At 47.5% G+C, this 18321-nt stretch overlaps 1 protein-coding gene across 9 annotated transcripts in view; it reads left to right on the top strand.

Annotated features, from left to right (window-relative positions):
- Positions 1–18321, top strand: part of TANC2 (tetratricopeptide repeat, ankyrin repeat and coiled-coil containing 2) — a 1999198-nt gene that overhangs the window by 1688580 nt on the left and 292297 nt on the right. For all 9 annotated transcript variants that reach the window (XM_069238000.1, XM_069237998.1, XM_069238005.1 and 6 more), the window contains 2 exons: positions 14841–14963; positions 17241–17477. In XM_069238000.1, coding sequence (XP_069094101.1) covers positions 14841–14963; positions 17241–17477 — 360 coding nt within the window. The remainder of the gene's footprint in view (positions 1–14840; positions 14964–17240; positions 17478–18321) is intronic.

Below are 18321 nucleotides of genomic sequence, written 5' to 3' on the forward strand. Positions count from 1 at the left end.
TACTTGTTGCAATACCACATAGCAGTGGTGTTGTCGGTGAACACCTGCACCACTTTCCCATTGAGAGAGGGAAGGAATACTTTCAATGCAAATCGGATCGCCCGGAGCTCCAAAAGGTTGATGTGGAGCCCGGACATCTGTCACTACTGTGAGATCTGGTTGGGGAAGGGAGAGGCATCTGCCAATGACCCAATCTGGATTCAACAACCACCACTGCAGTTCTTTTGCAGTTCCCTCCGAGAACTGAACCATTTCGGAGAGATTCCCCTGATGCTGTGACCACTGGAACTTCAGTTCCCACTGCAGAGCCCGCATATGCCATCTGGCATGTTGGACCAGCAGGAGGCAGGAAGCCCAAGTCCTCAGAGTCATTCTCACCGAAATCCAGGATAGAGGCTGAAACATCTGTATCCTAGCCCAAATATCCTGGACTCGCTTTTCGGGAGGATAACCCCAAAACTGCACTGTGTTCAGAACAGCTCTGATGAAAGGGAGCATCTGAAAGGGAGTCGGGTGACTTAGGCACGTTGATAGTGAACCCCAGTGAATGCAGGAAGTTTGCCTTAGTCTGGAGGTGGGAGACGACTTTCTGGGGCGTGTCCGCCTTCAATAGCCTATTAGTCGAGTAGGGAAGACTGGAACACCTAACCTGCACAGATGAACTGCAACCACTACCATCACTTTCGTGAACAAAATTGGCAAAATTTCTAGAGGCAATTTGGTGCATTGGAGCAAAAACTTTGAGTACCAATGTATAACGTATACTATTCAAGTCTAAAATTGAGCACTGACCCCTGAGCTGCTGCTCATTAGTAATGTTTTATCACAAATAAATTTTGGAATGTGAGGCACTGTATTGATGATAAGATACTTGTTGCCTCTATGAGGGTCTGTTTTTATTATTTGGTTTTATATTGAAATTCGTGGTTTTGTATATATATTATATTTTTATTTCCATTTTAGACTCTGTTTGTGATATATATCATTAATTTGGATGTTTCATTTTATTATGCAGAGGATTATATTCCTGTTCTTTTTTTTATCTATTTGTAGTATTAGAATTTCTGTAAGTTGTGCTTTTATGGTATTTTGTACTGAAATAAAGCTGAATTGAAAAAACGCTTGTTACTGTTTTTTAAAACATTGGGCAAAGCCCAAACAGACATGGCTGTGCGCTGGACCAGCCAAGCCATTGCCTAGCGCTTTCCTTCAATATTTGCCAGACACGCAGTTCCTCAGAGACGCGTCTGGTGAATGCGGCAGCCCCAGAGACCAAATCGATCCTTAAAATCCAGGGTCTGCTGGCACACTCACTGCGGGGGTTGCGGCAGTCAGGAGTGCAGCCCCTGGTTTGCCAGTACACGCAATGCATGGTCATGGCGACCTTGGCACTCTGGCCCCTCGGAAAGATAGTGATGAAGTCGTCGACCCGCAGTATAAATCAGGTACGCTCCGAGAGCACCACAGACACTCTAAATCGGTGAGCGATACTCCCTTAATGGTGAAAACAAATGTAACTCATAACAATTTAATTTTTAACTCTAAAACAGTACAAGAATGGGTTTCCATAAATTGGAAACTGCAGCAAACATTTCTATAATTTGGAAATGTCATGTAAGTCAAAATATGACGGTTAAAAAAAGGTACTTATCTGCGAGGAGCAGCCTTTAAAAGAGACTGATTGTTTTGTGCATGGACTTATTATATGTTATAGATGTTCTGTTCTAGAATGTTTACTTTATGATGTAAAAAGTCTTTCAAGTACTGCGTGGAACAATGCATAATGATAGCCTCCAGTCTTGTCATGAAATTCTAAGCTGTCTGGCCTCTGATGGGGAAGGGGGTGGGAGAGCTCAGCTCTTCCACCTCATTGACTAATCGTAGCGCTAATGTTAGGTCAATGTGCTTCTAGACAACATTTGTTGAGGCCTATGACCATCTTAATACTGGTGATTGCTGTTTAAAATTACTGAGAGTTCCCAGTGTGATGACTAGAAATGATTCAAGCATTTGAATATATGAAAGATACCAATGATGGACAACTGGAGCCACAGATCAATAACTAATTTATTCTCCTTCCAACAGTTCCACATCCTGTTGCTCAATTGTTTTCTACTTCCCTTTGTACCCACTACCTCCACCTGAATTATATAATCTGGAGGTAAAACAAAAACAAAATCTTCTTCTTGCACCCTGTCCTTAAGAGGCCTGGGGTATCCCTAGAGAAATCCATTCAGAGTTGTAATTGGTGATATTTGTTTTCTTAAGTTGGCAACCTGGTGCTATCTCATCCATCAGACCTTAAGTTTCGTTGCAGCGGTCTCACTCTGGCCTCAGTTGATGGGCAAGTGTTACTCCTCCATTGAACAACTAGCCCCACACTGGTCTTGTCTGGGTCTGCTCATCCTCTTTACTCCTCAGTACCCTCACCGTCCTCCTTAACAGAAGAACACTGCTAGTCTCTGTGTTGCGGATTTCTCAATTTATGAACAACCACATACCTACCTACCTTTTACTTGTAGACAGTGTTGTCTCCATAAAGGCAGCACACTTGCAATGGCTTCCACAGCATGACAGTCAATATTATAGGTTGCTGTAAGAGTTGCAGGAGTGTCATTGTTTACTCTGAGGGATTCAGATCATATCCATATGGGTAACAAGTGGGTCACTAAAAGGCACTACTGTCTCACTCTCCACTCTTCTAAATGGCTTTGAAAAGGAAGTCTTTGCCAGAGTCCAAGAGAATGGCATCTGCTCTTGAATTATTTTTGTGGACCATTCTGCTGTTTAGTAGGCTACTAGAGTTTGAGGAACCAATATAAAACGTCCTTGTAAAAAGAGGGATCACAGAGCTTACCACATTTCCAGCCATAGAGTGGAGTTTTGTGTGTTTAATTATGTTTTGTATTATTTTAAATGGCCCCATAAAGCTTCATACTTGCTTTATAAAAAAAAGCAAATCTACTTCCTAGGTTTTATTTCACAATTTGGTCTGCCCAAGATATCATAGAACTTGTTGGACACTTTTAAATGTTGCTATCTTATAGAAACTTCTAGTTGCAGATTCCTTTCCTTAGAATTTCCCCCAGGTGTCAGTCTGGATCCGGAGGTTTTTCGTTGAGCTGTACCCCTGTGCTCTGTTAGGTGGTGTCAGTCAACTCCACATCCGTCATTGGCATCGTGGTCGCTGGAGATAGCTTTGTGGGTCTTATATAGGGGCCACCCCGGCACGCTTAAGTCAGTTCTTTTCTTTCCACGCCAGCCTACGCGCAGATCTGATGAGTAGCTTTTTGAATGGCCTTTCGAATTTTTGTTGAGGATTTTTTTTTTTTTACTTCTTGGTGCGATGAGGATGTTGTCCCATAAGACCGGCTTCAAGCCCTGCGACTTCTGTCACGTATGATGTCTGTGACGGATCCGCACCTTGTGTGCCTGTAGTATTTGGAGTGCAACCATCTGACTGCCAGGCCATGAACCCAAAGGCTTTGAGGGAGCCGTCCCTAAAGCTATTCGCAGCCCGGTGTCTGGCTCCGCATCACTCCAGGTCTCAGTCAAGAGGAAGGTCATGAGATGACTCGCGGACCCATCACCACTCGTCTTCGTCCCATTGCCAAATCGTCGGGACATTCGGGTAAGAAGAAGTTGTTGAAGAAGCACAAACGCTCTTTGGCTTCACCCCGCCAGTTGGATGACTCGATGTGGGAGAAGGAGTGTCCTCACTCTAGGCCTCTGTCTTCGGAGCCTACTTCTGGGAGCCGGAGCCACTCTGCCCAATTGAAAGAATTTTACGCCTCATCTTTGGGCAGTCTGTCCCTGTCAGAGGGCCTTCAGGCCCCACAGGGTTGGTAGGAGCCCCTTCAGGTTCAGCGCTGGCAGCTTCGACCTCGGCTCTGAGAAGCACCGAGGAATACGCTTCCGGATCCGAACTGGCATTGGTCGGACAGCTGCGACCTTCCCTGAAGACAGTTCCGGCAGCAACACTCCTGATGTCGTCTGAGCCCGTTGGCGGCATCGATCCTACAATCATCGTAACTCTGACACAAAGCCGGAGCGGCATCGCTCAACACCGATTCCGACATCGGTGGGGACCCTAGGTTGGATCCTCATCCTCATCCTTATGCTTATGGGTACTAGTTCGGTGAGAGTATGGAGGGGTCACTGGACCCTTTAGAATACCAGCTTGAAGACCCTGCGACTGGGCTCAGGAACTGGATGAAGCCAGCAATCTGGATACCTCCCCTGACACTGGTATGCTTTCTCTCCCTACAGTGGCTACGGAGGAGGGGACATCTTACTCCATGGTGGTGCGGAGAGGGGCCGAGGTCTTGGGCTTGAGCTCCCTTCGGTGGCTGTCAGCACTAACCTCCCAACTGAGATGCTTCAACCTAGGGCTTCCACGTCAGAACTCCTTTTGCCCTTTAATGAAGCCCTCACTGATGTCCTGCTGAGGACCTGGTCGAGACCCAGCACAGGGGCTCCTGTCAACAGGACAATAGCCCGCCGACATAGCCCTGCGCCTAAGGACCCGGCTTTCCTGACCCACCACCCTACTCCCGAGAGCTTGGTTATCCAAGCCTCAACATCCCATGGCGGGTTCCCTTCTGCTCCCCCGTATAGGGAATCCAAGAGGCTGGATCACCTTGGGAAGGATCTGTTTTCTACCTCCACCCTGTCATTGCGGTCCATGAACCCCACATGCCTTTTGGGTTGCTATACCCATACTCTATGGGACTGTGTCGCGCAAGTGCTACCACAGGTCCCGGAGGAGGCCCATACAATTCTCTCCCAAGCTGTTGCGGATGGGAAAGATGCAGCTAAGTTCACAATCAGATATTGGCTGGATACGTCCGACTCTCTAAGCAGATCGGTTGCTTCAGCGGTGGTCGTGAGGCGCCATGCCTGGTTACGGACATCTGAATTTTCAGGAGACAAAGCAGACACTAGAGCGCTATGAGGAGTCCCTGGGCTACTGCCCCATCCCTTGCCTTCGGATCTGCCACTCGGTCTGCTTTTCATCCTTTCCGTGGCTACGGGAGGGGTGCCCAGCCATGTCTGTTCCCCGCCTGTCATGTGCTGTGCATGCTGCCCAGCCTCTGCATGGCCCTGGACCCCCTCATTCAAGCATCCCCCGTCCCCGAGCCTCCCAACCTTCCAGGTCTGACGCTTCCCCTCCAGGGGCGAGTCACTCCAGGATTTGCCATCACCTGCCCCGCTGGCACACCATCACATCAGACAGGTGGGTTTTGCAAGTAGTCCTTCAATACTACCCCTCCATCCATGCCACTATCCTACGATAGGATGACAGAGAACCACCAGGAACTTCTGCGCAACGAGGTTACAGTTCGCTTGGCCAAGGGAGCCATAGAGAAGGGTCCCTGTGCCAGAAGTAGGTTGTGGCTGTTATGCCCAGAAAGGACACGAGCCTCCACCCTACCCTAGACTCTCCAGTCCCTCAATCTCTTCCTCAGGAAGGAGAAGTTCAAAATGCTCATTCTGATGGATACAACTACTAGCCCACGCGACGCCGTCTGACGTCATACAGGCAATAAGAGGTCCTCGACGACGTGCGGACGTCAGTTCCCTTTTTTCCGTGCATTCGAAACGGTTATCTTCGAGGGAGCAACTGTTACTCTTGCGGTTACAGTGTATATCTTGCTGCGTAGTCTTTCGCTGTGGAAATAATGTCGCAGAGGAAGTCTGGATTTAAGCCTTGTCGTGAGTGTGGAGGCAAGATGTCGGTGACGGATCCTCATTCCGATTGCCTTTGGTGTTTGAGCTCCAACCACGACGTCTCGACTTGTGATTCATGTCAGCACATGAATCCAAAGGCCCTCAAGGAACGTGAGGCGAAGCTGTTTATGGCCAAGTCAAAGGGGAAACATCACAAGAAGTCTTCTTCCCCAAGACATCGGCGTCATCGAGACTCCCGGCGCCGTAGAGAATCTCGGCGTCATTCAAAGGAGACTCGCTCCAGGTCTCCGGATCGGCGCCGAAAGACATGGGAGGTCAGTCCCACGGTTACGCCGCATCCTTCGACGCCGTTGCCCTCTCCGGCGTCTCCAACTTCACCTGGACAGGCGTCGGTGATTGAGGTATTGGAGCCTCAAGTGTTTTCTCCGGCGCAGACGCCGAGGCCGGCGTCGGGGTCGCCTCCGAGACAGGCACCCCAGTATCCGGCTTTTCCCACCCCTGGAGCCGATAGTTCCGCATTCTTGAATGCGATGTATGCCATCTTCCAACAGATGGCTCCAGGGGGTGCTCCGGCTGGGCCTTTGGCCTTTTCTTTGGGTGATCCTGCGCCTCTTCGGCCGGCACCCTTTATGCCCTTTCTCCCGTTTGGGAACGTGGGCTCGGCGCCACTGTCGGCGCCGGTGGCCGCTCCGGTGGCTTCAGAAGGATTGGCCCCGGAGATTTCCATCCCGTCGACGTCGGGATTTCGGCCTGTGACTCCGGTGGGTCCATCTGCGGCAGTTGCTCTTCCGTCGGCGCCGAAGTTACCTGTGGCGCCGGATGCGGCGTCGGTGGCTTCTGAAGATCGGCGCCGATCTTCGACTTCGGCGGAGGCATTGTCGACTCCGCGTATTGAGCAACGACTTCATTCAAGGAGACGTGCTCTCCGTGTATTGGAAGAGCAGGAGTACCAATGAGCCCTAGAGGAAGGAGAGCTAGAGGACTCGGGTGATGGGCTGCGTGGACTGGAGTCGGCCAGTGGGCTGGACACTTCCCCTGAGTGGGACCTTTCGTCCCCGGGGGAATATACTGAGGAGGCTGCTTCCTTTCATGCAGTGGTACGGAAGGCAGCTAGTTTTTTGGACCTGCCTTTGCCGGTGGTGGAGGCAAAACAAAACCTTTTGACAGAGGTGTTACATCCGGCCTCAGCCGCGGCGGAGCCTCTGTTACCATTTAATGACGCTCTGCTGGATCCGGTGTTAGAGGTGTGGAAGAGGCCGGCATCTTCCCCAGCAGCTCACAGAGCCGTGGCCAGGAGGTATCGGACGGCTCCGACTGACCCTGGTTTCCTATCTAGGCACCCTACGCCGGAGAGCTTGGTGGTGCAGGCCTCCTGTTCGTCCAAGTCAGCGCCTGGTTCTTTTCCGACGGTGCCTGGGGACAGAGATTCAAAGAAGCTAGAGGCGCAGTCGAAGAAGATTTTTTCATCCTGCAGTCTGGCGTTAAAAGCCACCAATGCAACCTGTATCCTGGGGAGGTATATTCATGCTCTGATGGATGACATTTCCTCTTCGTTTACAGAGCTTCCCCAGGGTCTTTTGGATCTTGTCTCAAATGCCCAGGCTGCTGCGACCCAAATTATCCAGACGGGACTGGATACCACCGACTCGGTAGCCAGGGCAATGGGCACAACTGTGGTGGCAAGGAGACAGGCCTGGCTCCGTAACTCGGGCTTTTCGGCAGATGTACAGTCCACATTGTTGGATCTCCCGTTTGATGGGGACAAACTGTTTGGAGCTAAGGCTGATTCGGCCTTGGAACGTTTTAAAGAAAGCAGGGCCACGGCTAAGTCGTTAGGGCTCCAAGCTCCTTCTTCCACGGCCTCTTCCAGATTCTTCAGGAGGTTTCGTGGATTTGGGCGTGGCTCTTCCTCCTCTTCCTTTCGGGGGAGATATCAGCAACCTGCTTCTTCCCATCCCTATAGATCTTTCAGGGGGAGAGGTAGGGTCCGCACCAGAGGAGCCTCTCAGCAGCACTCTGCCTCTTCCTCATCCTCTGGCGGGGTGCAGCAGGGAAGCAGCCTTAGGCTTCCACCATTTCCCACTCACTCCTCTCCTGTAGGGGGAAGATTACAGCATTTTCTCACCAAATGGAAGACTGTTACATCGGACACTTGGGTTCTCAGTGTTGTGGGAAAAGGCTACACCCTTCCCTTTCGGGAGTTCCCGCCCCTCATCCCGCCCCGCCCTTCGTATTGTTCAGAAGAACACCTCCTGTTGCTAGAACAGGAGGTGCAAGTCCTCCTTTCAAAGGGCGCGGTGGAGTTGGTCCCGGAGCAGGAAAGGGGTCGAGGAGTTTACTCAAGGTATTTCCTGATTCCCAAGAAGGATGGTCGTTTGAGACCAATTCTGGACCTGAGGATCTTGAATTGGTTCCTCAAGCAGGAAAAGTTCAAGATGCTGACCCTAGCACAGGTGCTTTTGGCGTTGAACATGGAAGACTGGATGGTGTCTGTCGACTTGCAGGATGCTTACTTTCATATCCCGATACTCAAGTCACACAGGAAGTATCTCCGGTTTGTGGTGGGATCGCAACACTATCAGTTTGCGGTCCTTCCGTTTGGTCTTACTTCAGCACCTCGAGTCTTCACGAAGGTGATGTCGGTGGTTGCGGCAGAACTCAGAAGGAAGGGGATAGCAGTATTCCCTTACTTGGACGACTGGTTGATCAAAGCCAAGTCCCCGGAGCTTGTGTCGCATCATCTGCAGTCAACAACCCAGTTGTTGTTCGACCTGGGTTTTTCGGTGAACGAGCCCAAATCTCACCTAGAGCCCTCTCAGCGCCTCCTGTTCATAGGGGCAGTACTGGATACAACATTGGGTCGGGCCTTTCCTCCGCCTCAGCGGATTCAAGATATTCAGGATTTGGTTCCAATGTTTCGAAATGGATCGGTAGTTCCAGTCCTCAAGGTCCTTCGTCTGCTCGGTCTTTTTGCCTCCTGCATTCTGTTGGTCACGCATGCTCGCTGGCACATGAGGGCACTTCAGTGGTGCCTCCGAAGGCAGTGGTCTCAACACAGAGGGGATCTAGAGGGTACTGTCAAGATCTCCAGGGATGCTGCTGTGGATTTGAAGTGGTGGATTGCAAGCAACAATCTTTCACAAGGAAAGCCGTTCCAGCAGTCGCCACCAGTGGCCACAGTCATAACGGATGCTTCCACTCTAGGGTGGGGAGCTCATCTGGGCGATCTGGAGATCAAAGGTCTTTGGTCTCCAGAGGAACAGATGTTTCACATCAATCTGTTAGAGTTACGGGTTGTACGTCTGGCTCTCAAGGCCTTCCTCCCTTCCCTTCGTGGTCAGTCGGTACAGGTCCTAACGGACAATACTACCACGATGTGGTACATAAACAAGCAGGGAGGAGTGGGGTCGTACCTTCTCTGCAGAGAAGCTCTTCGACTATGGTCCTGGGCAAAGGACCATCGGATTTGCTTGATAGCAAACCATCTGGCCGGAGTTTTGAACGTGCGTGCGGACAGTCTCAGTCGCCACTTCTCGGCAGAACACGAGTGGCGTCTCCATCCAGATCAAGTCCGTTTAATCTTCCAGAGGTGGGGGTTTCCTCGGGTAGATCTGTTCGCCACTCGAGAGAACGCGCATTGTCCGTTGTTCTGCAGCCTTCAGTATCCGATGCAGGGAGCGTTGGGGGACGCGTTTCAAATAACCTGGTGCGGCCAGTTGCTTTACGCGTTTCCTCCCATACCCTTGATTCCTCGAGTATTGAGGAAGATTCGCCAAGACCGGGCTCTAGTAATCTTAATAGGTCCGGATTGGCCAAGGAGGGTGTGGTACTCCGACCTTCTCCAACTCTCAATGTGCCCGCCGCTCCGTCTCCCTTTCAGGGCAGACCTCCTCTCGCAGTCGCAGGGGCAGGTTCTACACCCCAACCTCCAGAGTCTGCACCTACATGCCTGGAGATTGAACGGGGCAACCTGAGTTCCTTCTCTCTCCCGCCTGAGGTAGTGGATGTTATATTAGCGGCCAGGCGACACTCCACTAAATCTATCTACGCTAATAGGTGGTCTAAATTTGTTGCGTGGTGTGGAGAGAGGCAGATTGATCCTTTGCATGCTCATCTATCGGACGTTTTGTCTTTTGCTCTATCTCTGGCGCAGAAAGGTTGTGCAGTGGCTACCATTAAGGGTTATTTATCGGCCTTGTCAGCCTTCATATGTCTTCCAGACCAACCATCTTTATTTAAATCCCCTATTGTTATCAGATTCTTGAAAAGTCTTCTAAATCAATATCCTCCAAAGCCATTCGTTATGCCGCAATGGGATTTGTCCTTGGTCCTGACTTTCCTTATGGGGTCCCCTTTTGAACCTATGCATTCTTGCCCCTTGAGGTATTTGGTTTTAAAAACAGTCTTCCTGATAGCTATAACATCAGCAAGGAGAGTGAGTGAGTTGCAGGCCTTATCAGTAAAGCCCCCTTATACAACTTTTTATGGGGATAAGGTGGTGTTGAGGACCAAGGCTGCTTTCCTCCCGAAGGTTGTTTCACCCTTCCATTTGGCTCAGGCAATTACTTTGTCCACGTTCTATCCTCCGCCTCATCCTTCCAAAGAGGAAGAAAGACTGCACCGTCTGGACCCAAAGAGAGCGTTGAGCTTCTTTATTGATAGAACAAAGGATTTCAGGCTGGAGGATCAGCTGTTTATTGGATACGTGGGCAAGAGGAGAGGAAAGGCAGTCCAAAAGAGAACACTATCCAGGTGGGTTGTTCTTTGCATTAAAATATGTTACTCTTTGGCAAAGAAGGATCCTCCTGAGGGCATTAGAGCTCATTCCACCAGAGCTAAGTCGGCCACTTCGGCCTTGGCCAGGGGTGTTCCTGTGGTCGACATCTGCAAGGCCGCAACTTGGTCGTCCCTTCACACTTTTGCAAAACATTACTGTTTGGATTCTGAGGTTAGAAGGGACGGCCATTTTGCACGGTCAGTGCTGCAGGATTTCTTGGTTTGACCATTTAGGCACCCACCGCCGGGCGTGGTACTGCTTTGGGACTCTATTCATGAGGTGAGGAATCCACAGGTAGTTGTATCCATCAGAAGAACGAGTTACTTACCTTCGGTAACGACTTTTCTGGTGGATACATTAGCTACCTGTGGATTCCTCACGGTCCCACCCGCCTCCCCGTTGCCTTTCTGGTCTTGCCAAGTAATCCTTGAGTGCGCTCCTCTTGGTCTTTGAGGGTGCAATAGATGTGTATATAATATATATTTATATATATGTATATATCTTTGTGTATATACTTGGTGTGTGTATATATTTTAAAAGAGAAAGTTTTATATATATATTTATATAAAAAGATTTACAGTTATTCATACAATGTTGTGTGTTTTTGCAATATAATGGGATGTTGCCTTGCTCTTTCATTGCATTGCCTGGTTGTTCTCATGCACGTAAAAAAAAAAAAAAAATGATTGGTACTGACGTCCGCACGTCGTCGAGGACCTCTTATTGCCTGTATGACGTCAGACGGCGTCGCGTGGGCTAGAGTGACGTCCTCGTCGACGTGCAGAGACTAGTAAGAAGATTTCCGTTGAATGCTGGCGCCATGGGAGTATTCATGAGGTGAGGAATCCACAGGTAGCTAATGTATCCACCAGAAAAGTCGTTACCGAAGGTAAGTAACTCGTTCCTCTGGCTCAAGTCCTGTCTGCCTTGGACCTAGGAGACTGAACGGTAGCGCTGGACTGGCAGTATGCATATTTCCATATTCCCGTTCTCCCTGCCCACAGACATTACTTTCTGTTTGTGGTAGGTCACGAGCATTTTCAATTTACCATGCTTTCCATTGGCCTTACCAGCACCCCTCGAGTGTTCACCAGAGTGATGGTGGAGATCGCAGCTCATCTGCGCAGGTTAGGAGTTTCAGTCTTTCATTACTGGCTGTTGAATTCAGGCTCACCCCAGGCTGTCTTCTTCGGGCTCCAGACTACGGCAGACCTCCTGCATTCGATGGGATTCACTATAAATGTGCTGAAGTCACACCTGACTCTCTCTCAGACTCTCCCTTTGATCGGAGCTGGTCTGGACACAGTGCAGCTTTGGGCCTCTCCTCCTGAGTGGCGAGTACAGGATATTCAGGCTATGATACAGATGTTTCAGTCTTTATCCTGGATGTAGGTGAGACTGACTCTGAGGCTTCTGGACCTCATGGCCTCCTCCCATCTTGCTGGTTACACATGCCACATGGCGTATGTTGGCTCTACAGTGGGACCTGAAGTTCCAGTGGGTGCAGCATCAGAGAAATCTCTCTGACATGGTCCAGGTCTCGGGGATGATGCACAGGATCTGCAGTGGTGGCTATTGAACCACAATTAGGTCAGAGGCAGATCCCCTTCCCCTACCAGGTGTGACTGTAGTGACAGATGCATCACTCCTGGGATGGGGCGGCCACATGGGAGAGGTGGAGAGTCCGAGCTCCATATCAATCTTTTGGAGCGATCAGGGTAGCATTGAAAGCATTCCTTCTCTCTCTCAAAGGGAAAGTGGTGCAGGTGTTCATTGACAACACCTACGCCATGTGATATTGCATCAAGCAGGGCGGGGTGGCGTTGTGGACCCTTTGTCTGGAGGCTCTGCGCCTCTGGACGTGTCTGGAACATCAGGGCATATCCCTTGTGGTTCATCAACTGTCAGGTTCACTGAACGCCAGAGCGGACGAACTCAGATGTCAATGCCTGGTCGATCATGAATGTCGTCTCCATCCGGAGGTGGTGCTAAGGTCTCTTTCAGCAGTGGGAAGAGCCTTGGTTAGATCTGTTCACCTCTGCATACAATGTGCAATGTTAGCTGTTTTGCGCATTGGAGTTTCCAAGGTGGCACTCGCTTGACGATGCTTTTCATCTCAAATGGAACTCAGGCCTCCTTTATTTCTTTCCACCAATACCACTTCTGCCCAAAGTTCTAAGAAGATCAAGAACGACCGGGCCCAATTCATTCTTGCGACTCCAGACTGGGCACGAAGAGTATGGTATCCCAAACTCTTTAGCATGGCCATTGATCCTCTTATCAGACTGCCCCTTTGGGAGGATCTTCTGTCGCAACAGCCCGGGACGGTTCTCCCCCTGAATCCACTGTCCTCATTCTTGCGTGGAGATTGAGCTGCTAAAGTTTACAGCTTTTGAACTTCCATCTGAAGTCTGTAATGTTATCTTGGCAGCCAGTCTTCCTGCCACCAAAACGCTCTCTGACTGTTGATGGAAAAAATGTGTGACATGGGGTACAGACAAGTCTGTTGACCCCCTCTCTGCCCCTCTTTCTGAGGTTCTTTTGTTTGTTCTTTCTCTGGCCCAGCAGGGCTCTGCTCTAGGCACGCTCCAGGGTTATTTGTCGGCCATCAGCTTTCCTCAGATTGTGTGACCAACCCTCCTTGTTTTAATCTCCCATTGTTGGAAGATTTCTTAAGGGTCTTACCCATCTCTTTCCTCCTTCCCCGTTCATCAGGCCCCAATGGGATTTGAACTTGGTTCTTACTTTTCTGAGGTGTGCCCCTTTTGAGCTTCTTCACAACTGCCCAATTCACCCGCTTACTCTGAAAACAGTCTTCCTTGTAGCTGTCACCTCTGCCTGCAGAGTGAGTAATCTGCAGGCTCTTTCTTCAAACCCACCTTTCATCTCCATCATCCCTGACAAGGTTGTGCTTTGTACCAGGCTTCCTTTCTACCTATGGTAGTTACTCCCTTTCATGTAGGCCAATCCATCACTTTGCCTACATTTTCCACACCCCACATCCTCCTAAGGAAGAGGAGAGATTCCACCACCTAAACCCAGAAAGAGCATTGGCGTTCTATTGTTCCGAAGAGTTCTAGCTGGATGATCAACTCTTTGTGGGTTATGTGGGTACGAATAAAAGTCAGGCAGTGCAGGAGACAACCATTTCTAGATGGGTTGTGCTCTGTAATAAAATGTGCTGTGCATTGGCTAAAAGGAACCCCCTGGGGGTTTGCTTGCTCACTGTATCAGAGCAACAGCTGCAACCATTGTGTTAGCACAGTGAGTTCCAGTCCTTAACATCTGCCAGGCAGCAGCGTGGGCCTCCTTCCATACTGTAACCTAACACTACTGCTTGGATAGTCAGGTCCGAAGGGATAAGTAGTTTGCCTGTTCAGTCCTCAGGACTTCCAAGTATGATCTTGGTTTGCAGTCCTTCCTCTGGGGATGGTATTGCTTGGGTATCTATTCTAAGGTAAAGAATCTGCAATGAAAAGTCTCTGTCACTTACCTTTGGTAGCAAATTTTCTGGTCGAGACATATTCTATTTGCAGATTCTTTACCAAACCTGCCATCCTCCCTGCTCTGTGAAATTATTTCTGTGGACAAAAACTTCCCTTTCAGGGCCCTCGTTCTGGCTCGCCAGGGTCAGAGTTCTTCATGGTTCTGTGCTTCTGGTGTTGAAAGTTGTGAAAAGAAACTGACGTCAGTGCACCAGGGTGTAATCTATATACGACCCGAGATGTCATATCTGGCAAACAGGACACCAACAATGGACGCGGAGTCGAACAACACCACCTAACGGCACACAGGGGTTGCTGCTCGAAGAAAAATCTCCAGATCCAGACTGACACCTGGGGGAAATTCTGTGGTAAGGAATCTGCACTAGAATATGTCTCTACCAGATAATTCATTACCAGAGGTAAGTAACTTGTTCTATACTTGCATCTTCCTTTCCCTTCTCCTATTGTATTAAAACATACTTTTTATGAATCTTTGAGATCATGGTGTTTTTATGATTTACTCTGATTATACTTAAAAACTGCCATAGAAACTACTTGTTCAAAATTGTGGCCAATTCCATTTCTTCAAAGAGTGCAATGTTCACAAAAGACTGTATGCATATGACTGTTTAGTTTATATGTATTCCCTGAATTTAAGACTTGAGCCAACTCAATGGCCACAAACAAATCTGGCAGCCAATAGATAATGTTTTCTCAGGGTTGGGCATTGGAATCGATCATCCCGTGCCTATTTCTTACTCTATAAAGAATCTAAAGATACTAGAGAAATAATGCATCTCATTCATCCCTAATAAACAGTTTGTAAATGTATGTATTTAAAAAGTACATAAATGTTTTAAAATGTCTCAATTTATGTCTCTTTGTAGGGTTTGAGTAAAAAAGTGGGTGTTTCCTCCTCCATTCTGCAAGGGTTATGGATTTCCTACAGTACAGAAGGTCTTTCCATGGCACTGGCATCTTTGCGAAATCTCTATACTCCGAACATCAAGGTACTGCTAAATGGTTGAGTTTACACAATAAACCAGTAGATACAAACATCAAACTGTTTTTTTATTATAAAAAAGAAACTCTTCACCTGATTCCACCCAAACGAGATATACCTCTGCTCTACCATTGACTAAAACACTTTACATATGTGGAATTCTGAATATTGGGCATACATTTCAAAGAATGATGAAACCCTTTCCGTTAACTATCTCCCTCCTGGTCCAGTAGCTAGCAGGACAACTACAACCGAGTTATGAAAACACTTTCTGGTGTATAGAAGACTGAGCCTGCACACTATATTCCAAACAGTATACCTTCTAGTTTTAGTCATGGATAACTAGAGTTTTTTTTTTTTGGGGGGGGGGGAGAATCCCACAGAACATCATCTCCTACTGACGAATTGTAAATACAGTGGGTTCTCTTTTTTCCTCAGGAAATGACAGCACTTAATGGTGGTAATAAATAATTTGAGTGTTCACAGGTTGGAGTGATTTCAGACTTAATAGCAGTCTGTCCCTGTGAGGAAGTGTGAAAGCGCTTACTTTATCTTTTTTGCTTTCTTTTCACTTTTGAAAATATTTGCTACTTGTTTTATATTTTTATGTGTTAAACAATAGTTTCAATTTTGAAGTTTGTATTTGACGAATATTTTGAAACATTGAGGAGCCAGCTGAGTTCTTAGAAGTTGGTTCCTATGGTACTGTGCCCGGAACCACCACACCAGTTGTGTCAATTGGATGTTGTTTATTTACGCAGACATTGATGTTTGACCTGTCATTCACAATCTAAAGCACAACCACAAGAGCTTGCCCTCCCATAGGGCATTTTCTGAGGTGAGACATTACACAGTAGCGAGCACCTCTTGCAATAAAGGACCGTATTTTGGAATGAATCCCTCCCTGTTCCCTTTCTTGGTGTCTGAGTCGAATATATTTACATCGCACCAAAGCCGCTATCCAGGGGGTCTCCACAGACTACAGTCACAACGTGTAGGCTAGGGCACGTGAGGCACTTTTCTGCACATCAGTTTACTGTCTAGCCAAGTTTTAACCCCTTGCAGTCTTGGTGGGGAATTGTAACCATGAGAAGTTTGTCATGTACAGATAGCTTACTCAGAGAAGAGTGAATGGCTTGGTTCAGGGCCTGTCTTCGTGGCTGTTGGTGACGCAGGCATTGCTGTTGCTGCCCTTAATGGAGTAATACGTGCATTGCAAATTATTTCAAAGATAGAGAAATAAGTTCTCACTACGAAATAATTGAAGGCGTGAGGCTGGTTGGGTGTGGGGATGAACAAGGTAATTGAATGAGCTCAGCGGTCAAGGGGTCCTTTCCAAGACAATGTGTGCAGAAGCTTGGCTTCTGATAATATGATTATTTTTGTTTTTCGGCTGCCTCGGATTTGGCAAGGTGTGAATTATGTCAAACGTTTTATTTACTTAAGCCCTTTCCTTGAAACCAGGACATTGCTGCGGCCAACAATAGGCAACCTTTGCTGGGTTTAAAACACCTATTTTTATTTTCGCAAAACATGTATTTTGGAGAAAAAAGCGCGTACCTTCTATTTTTTTTCCACTCAATATGAAATTTAAAATGTACTCTGAAGTAGTAATTCAGATGCCAGTAACGTGTGAAAATAGAGTTACCTTCAGTCTGTTGCCAGAACAGAGTTTTTAAGGAGATGTGTCCAGCTGCTCTGCTCATGATAGGAAAATAACTTGTATTATTGTCTTTCTTCGACAGTATAATTCTAGAAAACAGGATGCATGTTAATGCTTTTTCATCCTCGTCTTGGTTACGTTTTATTTGGGGTTCGTTTTAATTTCTCGTATTGTATAACAGTTAATCAGCACCTAGACTAAAACATATCCCTCTTGCTCAGATTCCCTCGATGTGTACCAATCATGTGTCACCGTACTGACTCAGTGATTTGCTCAGGACAAACTGTTCTTTGTTTTCGACTTAAATGGATAATTTGTTTAGTGACCACCAAGTTATTTTAACATGAGACTACTACAATTCCAAGGCCACTCTGTAGATGTTTTTTCCCAGGACCTGTGAGTGTTCTGTCTAGTAGATTGTATAAGATCTTGGATGTAATGTTAGTCAACTAGTATTGACTCAATTGGTTTTACTTACTTTAGTTAAATTTAAATGGTCCCGATATACATTTGTTTGATCAAAAGGAAGAAAACTGTATTCTTTATTTAAATAAAACGTGTTAGGATTTAAAATACCTTCTTATGCCATCTAGCTGATGCCTAATTATCTTCTTTCTCTAGGTGAGCCGACTGTTGATTCTGGGTGGGGCAAATATCAACTACCGCACAGAGGTTCTCAACAATGCTCCAATATTGTGTGTCCAGGCTCACCTGGGCTATCCTGAGATGGTGGCCTTGTTGCTGGAGTTTGGTGCTAATGTGGATGCCTCCTCGGAGAGTGGTTTGACCCCACTGGGGTACGCAGCTGCAGCTGGACATCTGAGTATTGTTATGTTGCTGTGCAAGAAACGATCCAAGGTAATGGGAGATTCATGGTGTGGATGTTTACTAAAAGCTATTCTGCTTTGAAATGTATTTCTAATGTTTTTCTCATGTATTGGGAAGCTTCAAAGTGCTTGCAAGACATGAATGTAACTCAGAACAAGGTTGTATAGGCTTCATTCCATGCCTGAAATTGGGAAGTGTTGCTATATGTTGATCACAGAAACACGTTTTCCTCAGGCCATTATATCTACTACTGGTTTTCACTCTTTCATCTCCTCTATAACTAGTGGTGGAGGGTGATATTGCCCATCCCAGCCATTCACACCCATGCAGTGTACACAACTTGGCAGGCCTGTGATCGCTATTGATCTGGTTTCCTGCACATAACTGTAATTAGCACTGACTAAATGAGCGAGGTGAGAATAAGTCTTTACTTTTCAAATTTACCATTGGCATATAATCCTTCAAATTAACTCACGGACCACAGTCTGGTGAATGTGCAGAGACACGATCACCCAGGAGCAAATAACTTCTCCTTTTACTTACATATGTATTCAATGTATTGACATAATGATTATCTGTTGCTGTCATTATCACTTCTTGACACTGTTACAGACAAGACAATAGCCACCATCTTCGTATCAGACATGGTGAACATCTAAATGACATGGAGTGGATGAAAAAATAGTCGCAAGTAAAGTAGGCAATGGAAAGTTGGCACAGCTGTGTTTGGAGATACAGTCCTCACGAAATAGTGGAACAGCTATTTTTATACTTTAAAGCTATGTTGGAACATTGATAGCCAAGAAAATCTGACGCCAACAGGGAAAATGTATATAGCCAGGTTAAAATCCCCACAGGTAACTTGGGCGATTTG

The sequence above is a fragment of the Pleurodeles waltl genome, chromosome 6 (assembly GCF_031143425.1).
Source record: "Pleurodeles waltl isolate 20211129_DDA chromosome 6, aPleWal1.hap1.20221129, whole genome shotgun sequence".
Lineage (NCBI taxonomy): Eukaryota > Metazoa > Chordata > Amphibia > Caudata > Salamandridae > Pleurodeles > Pleurodeles waltl.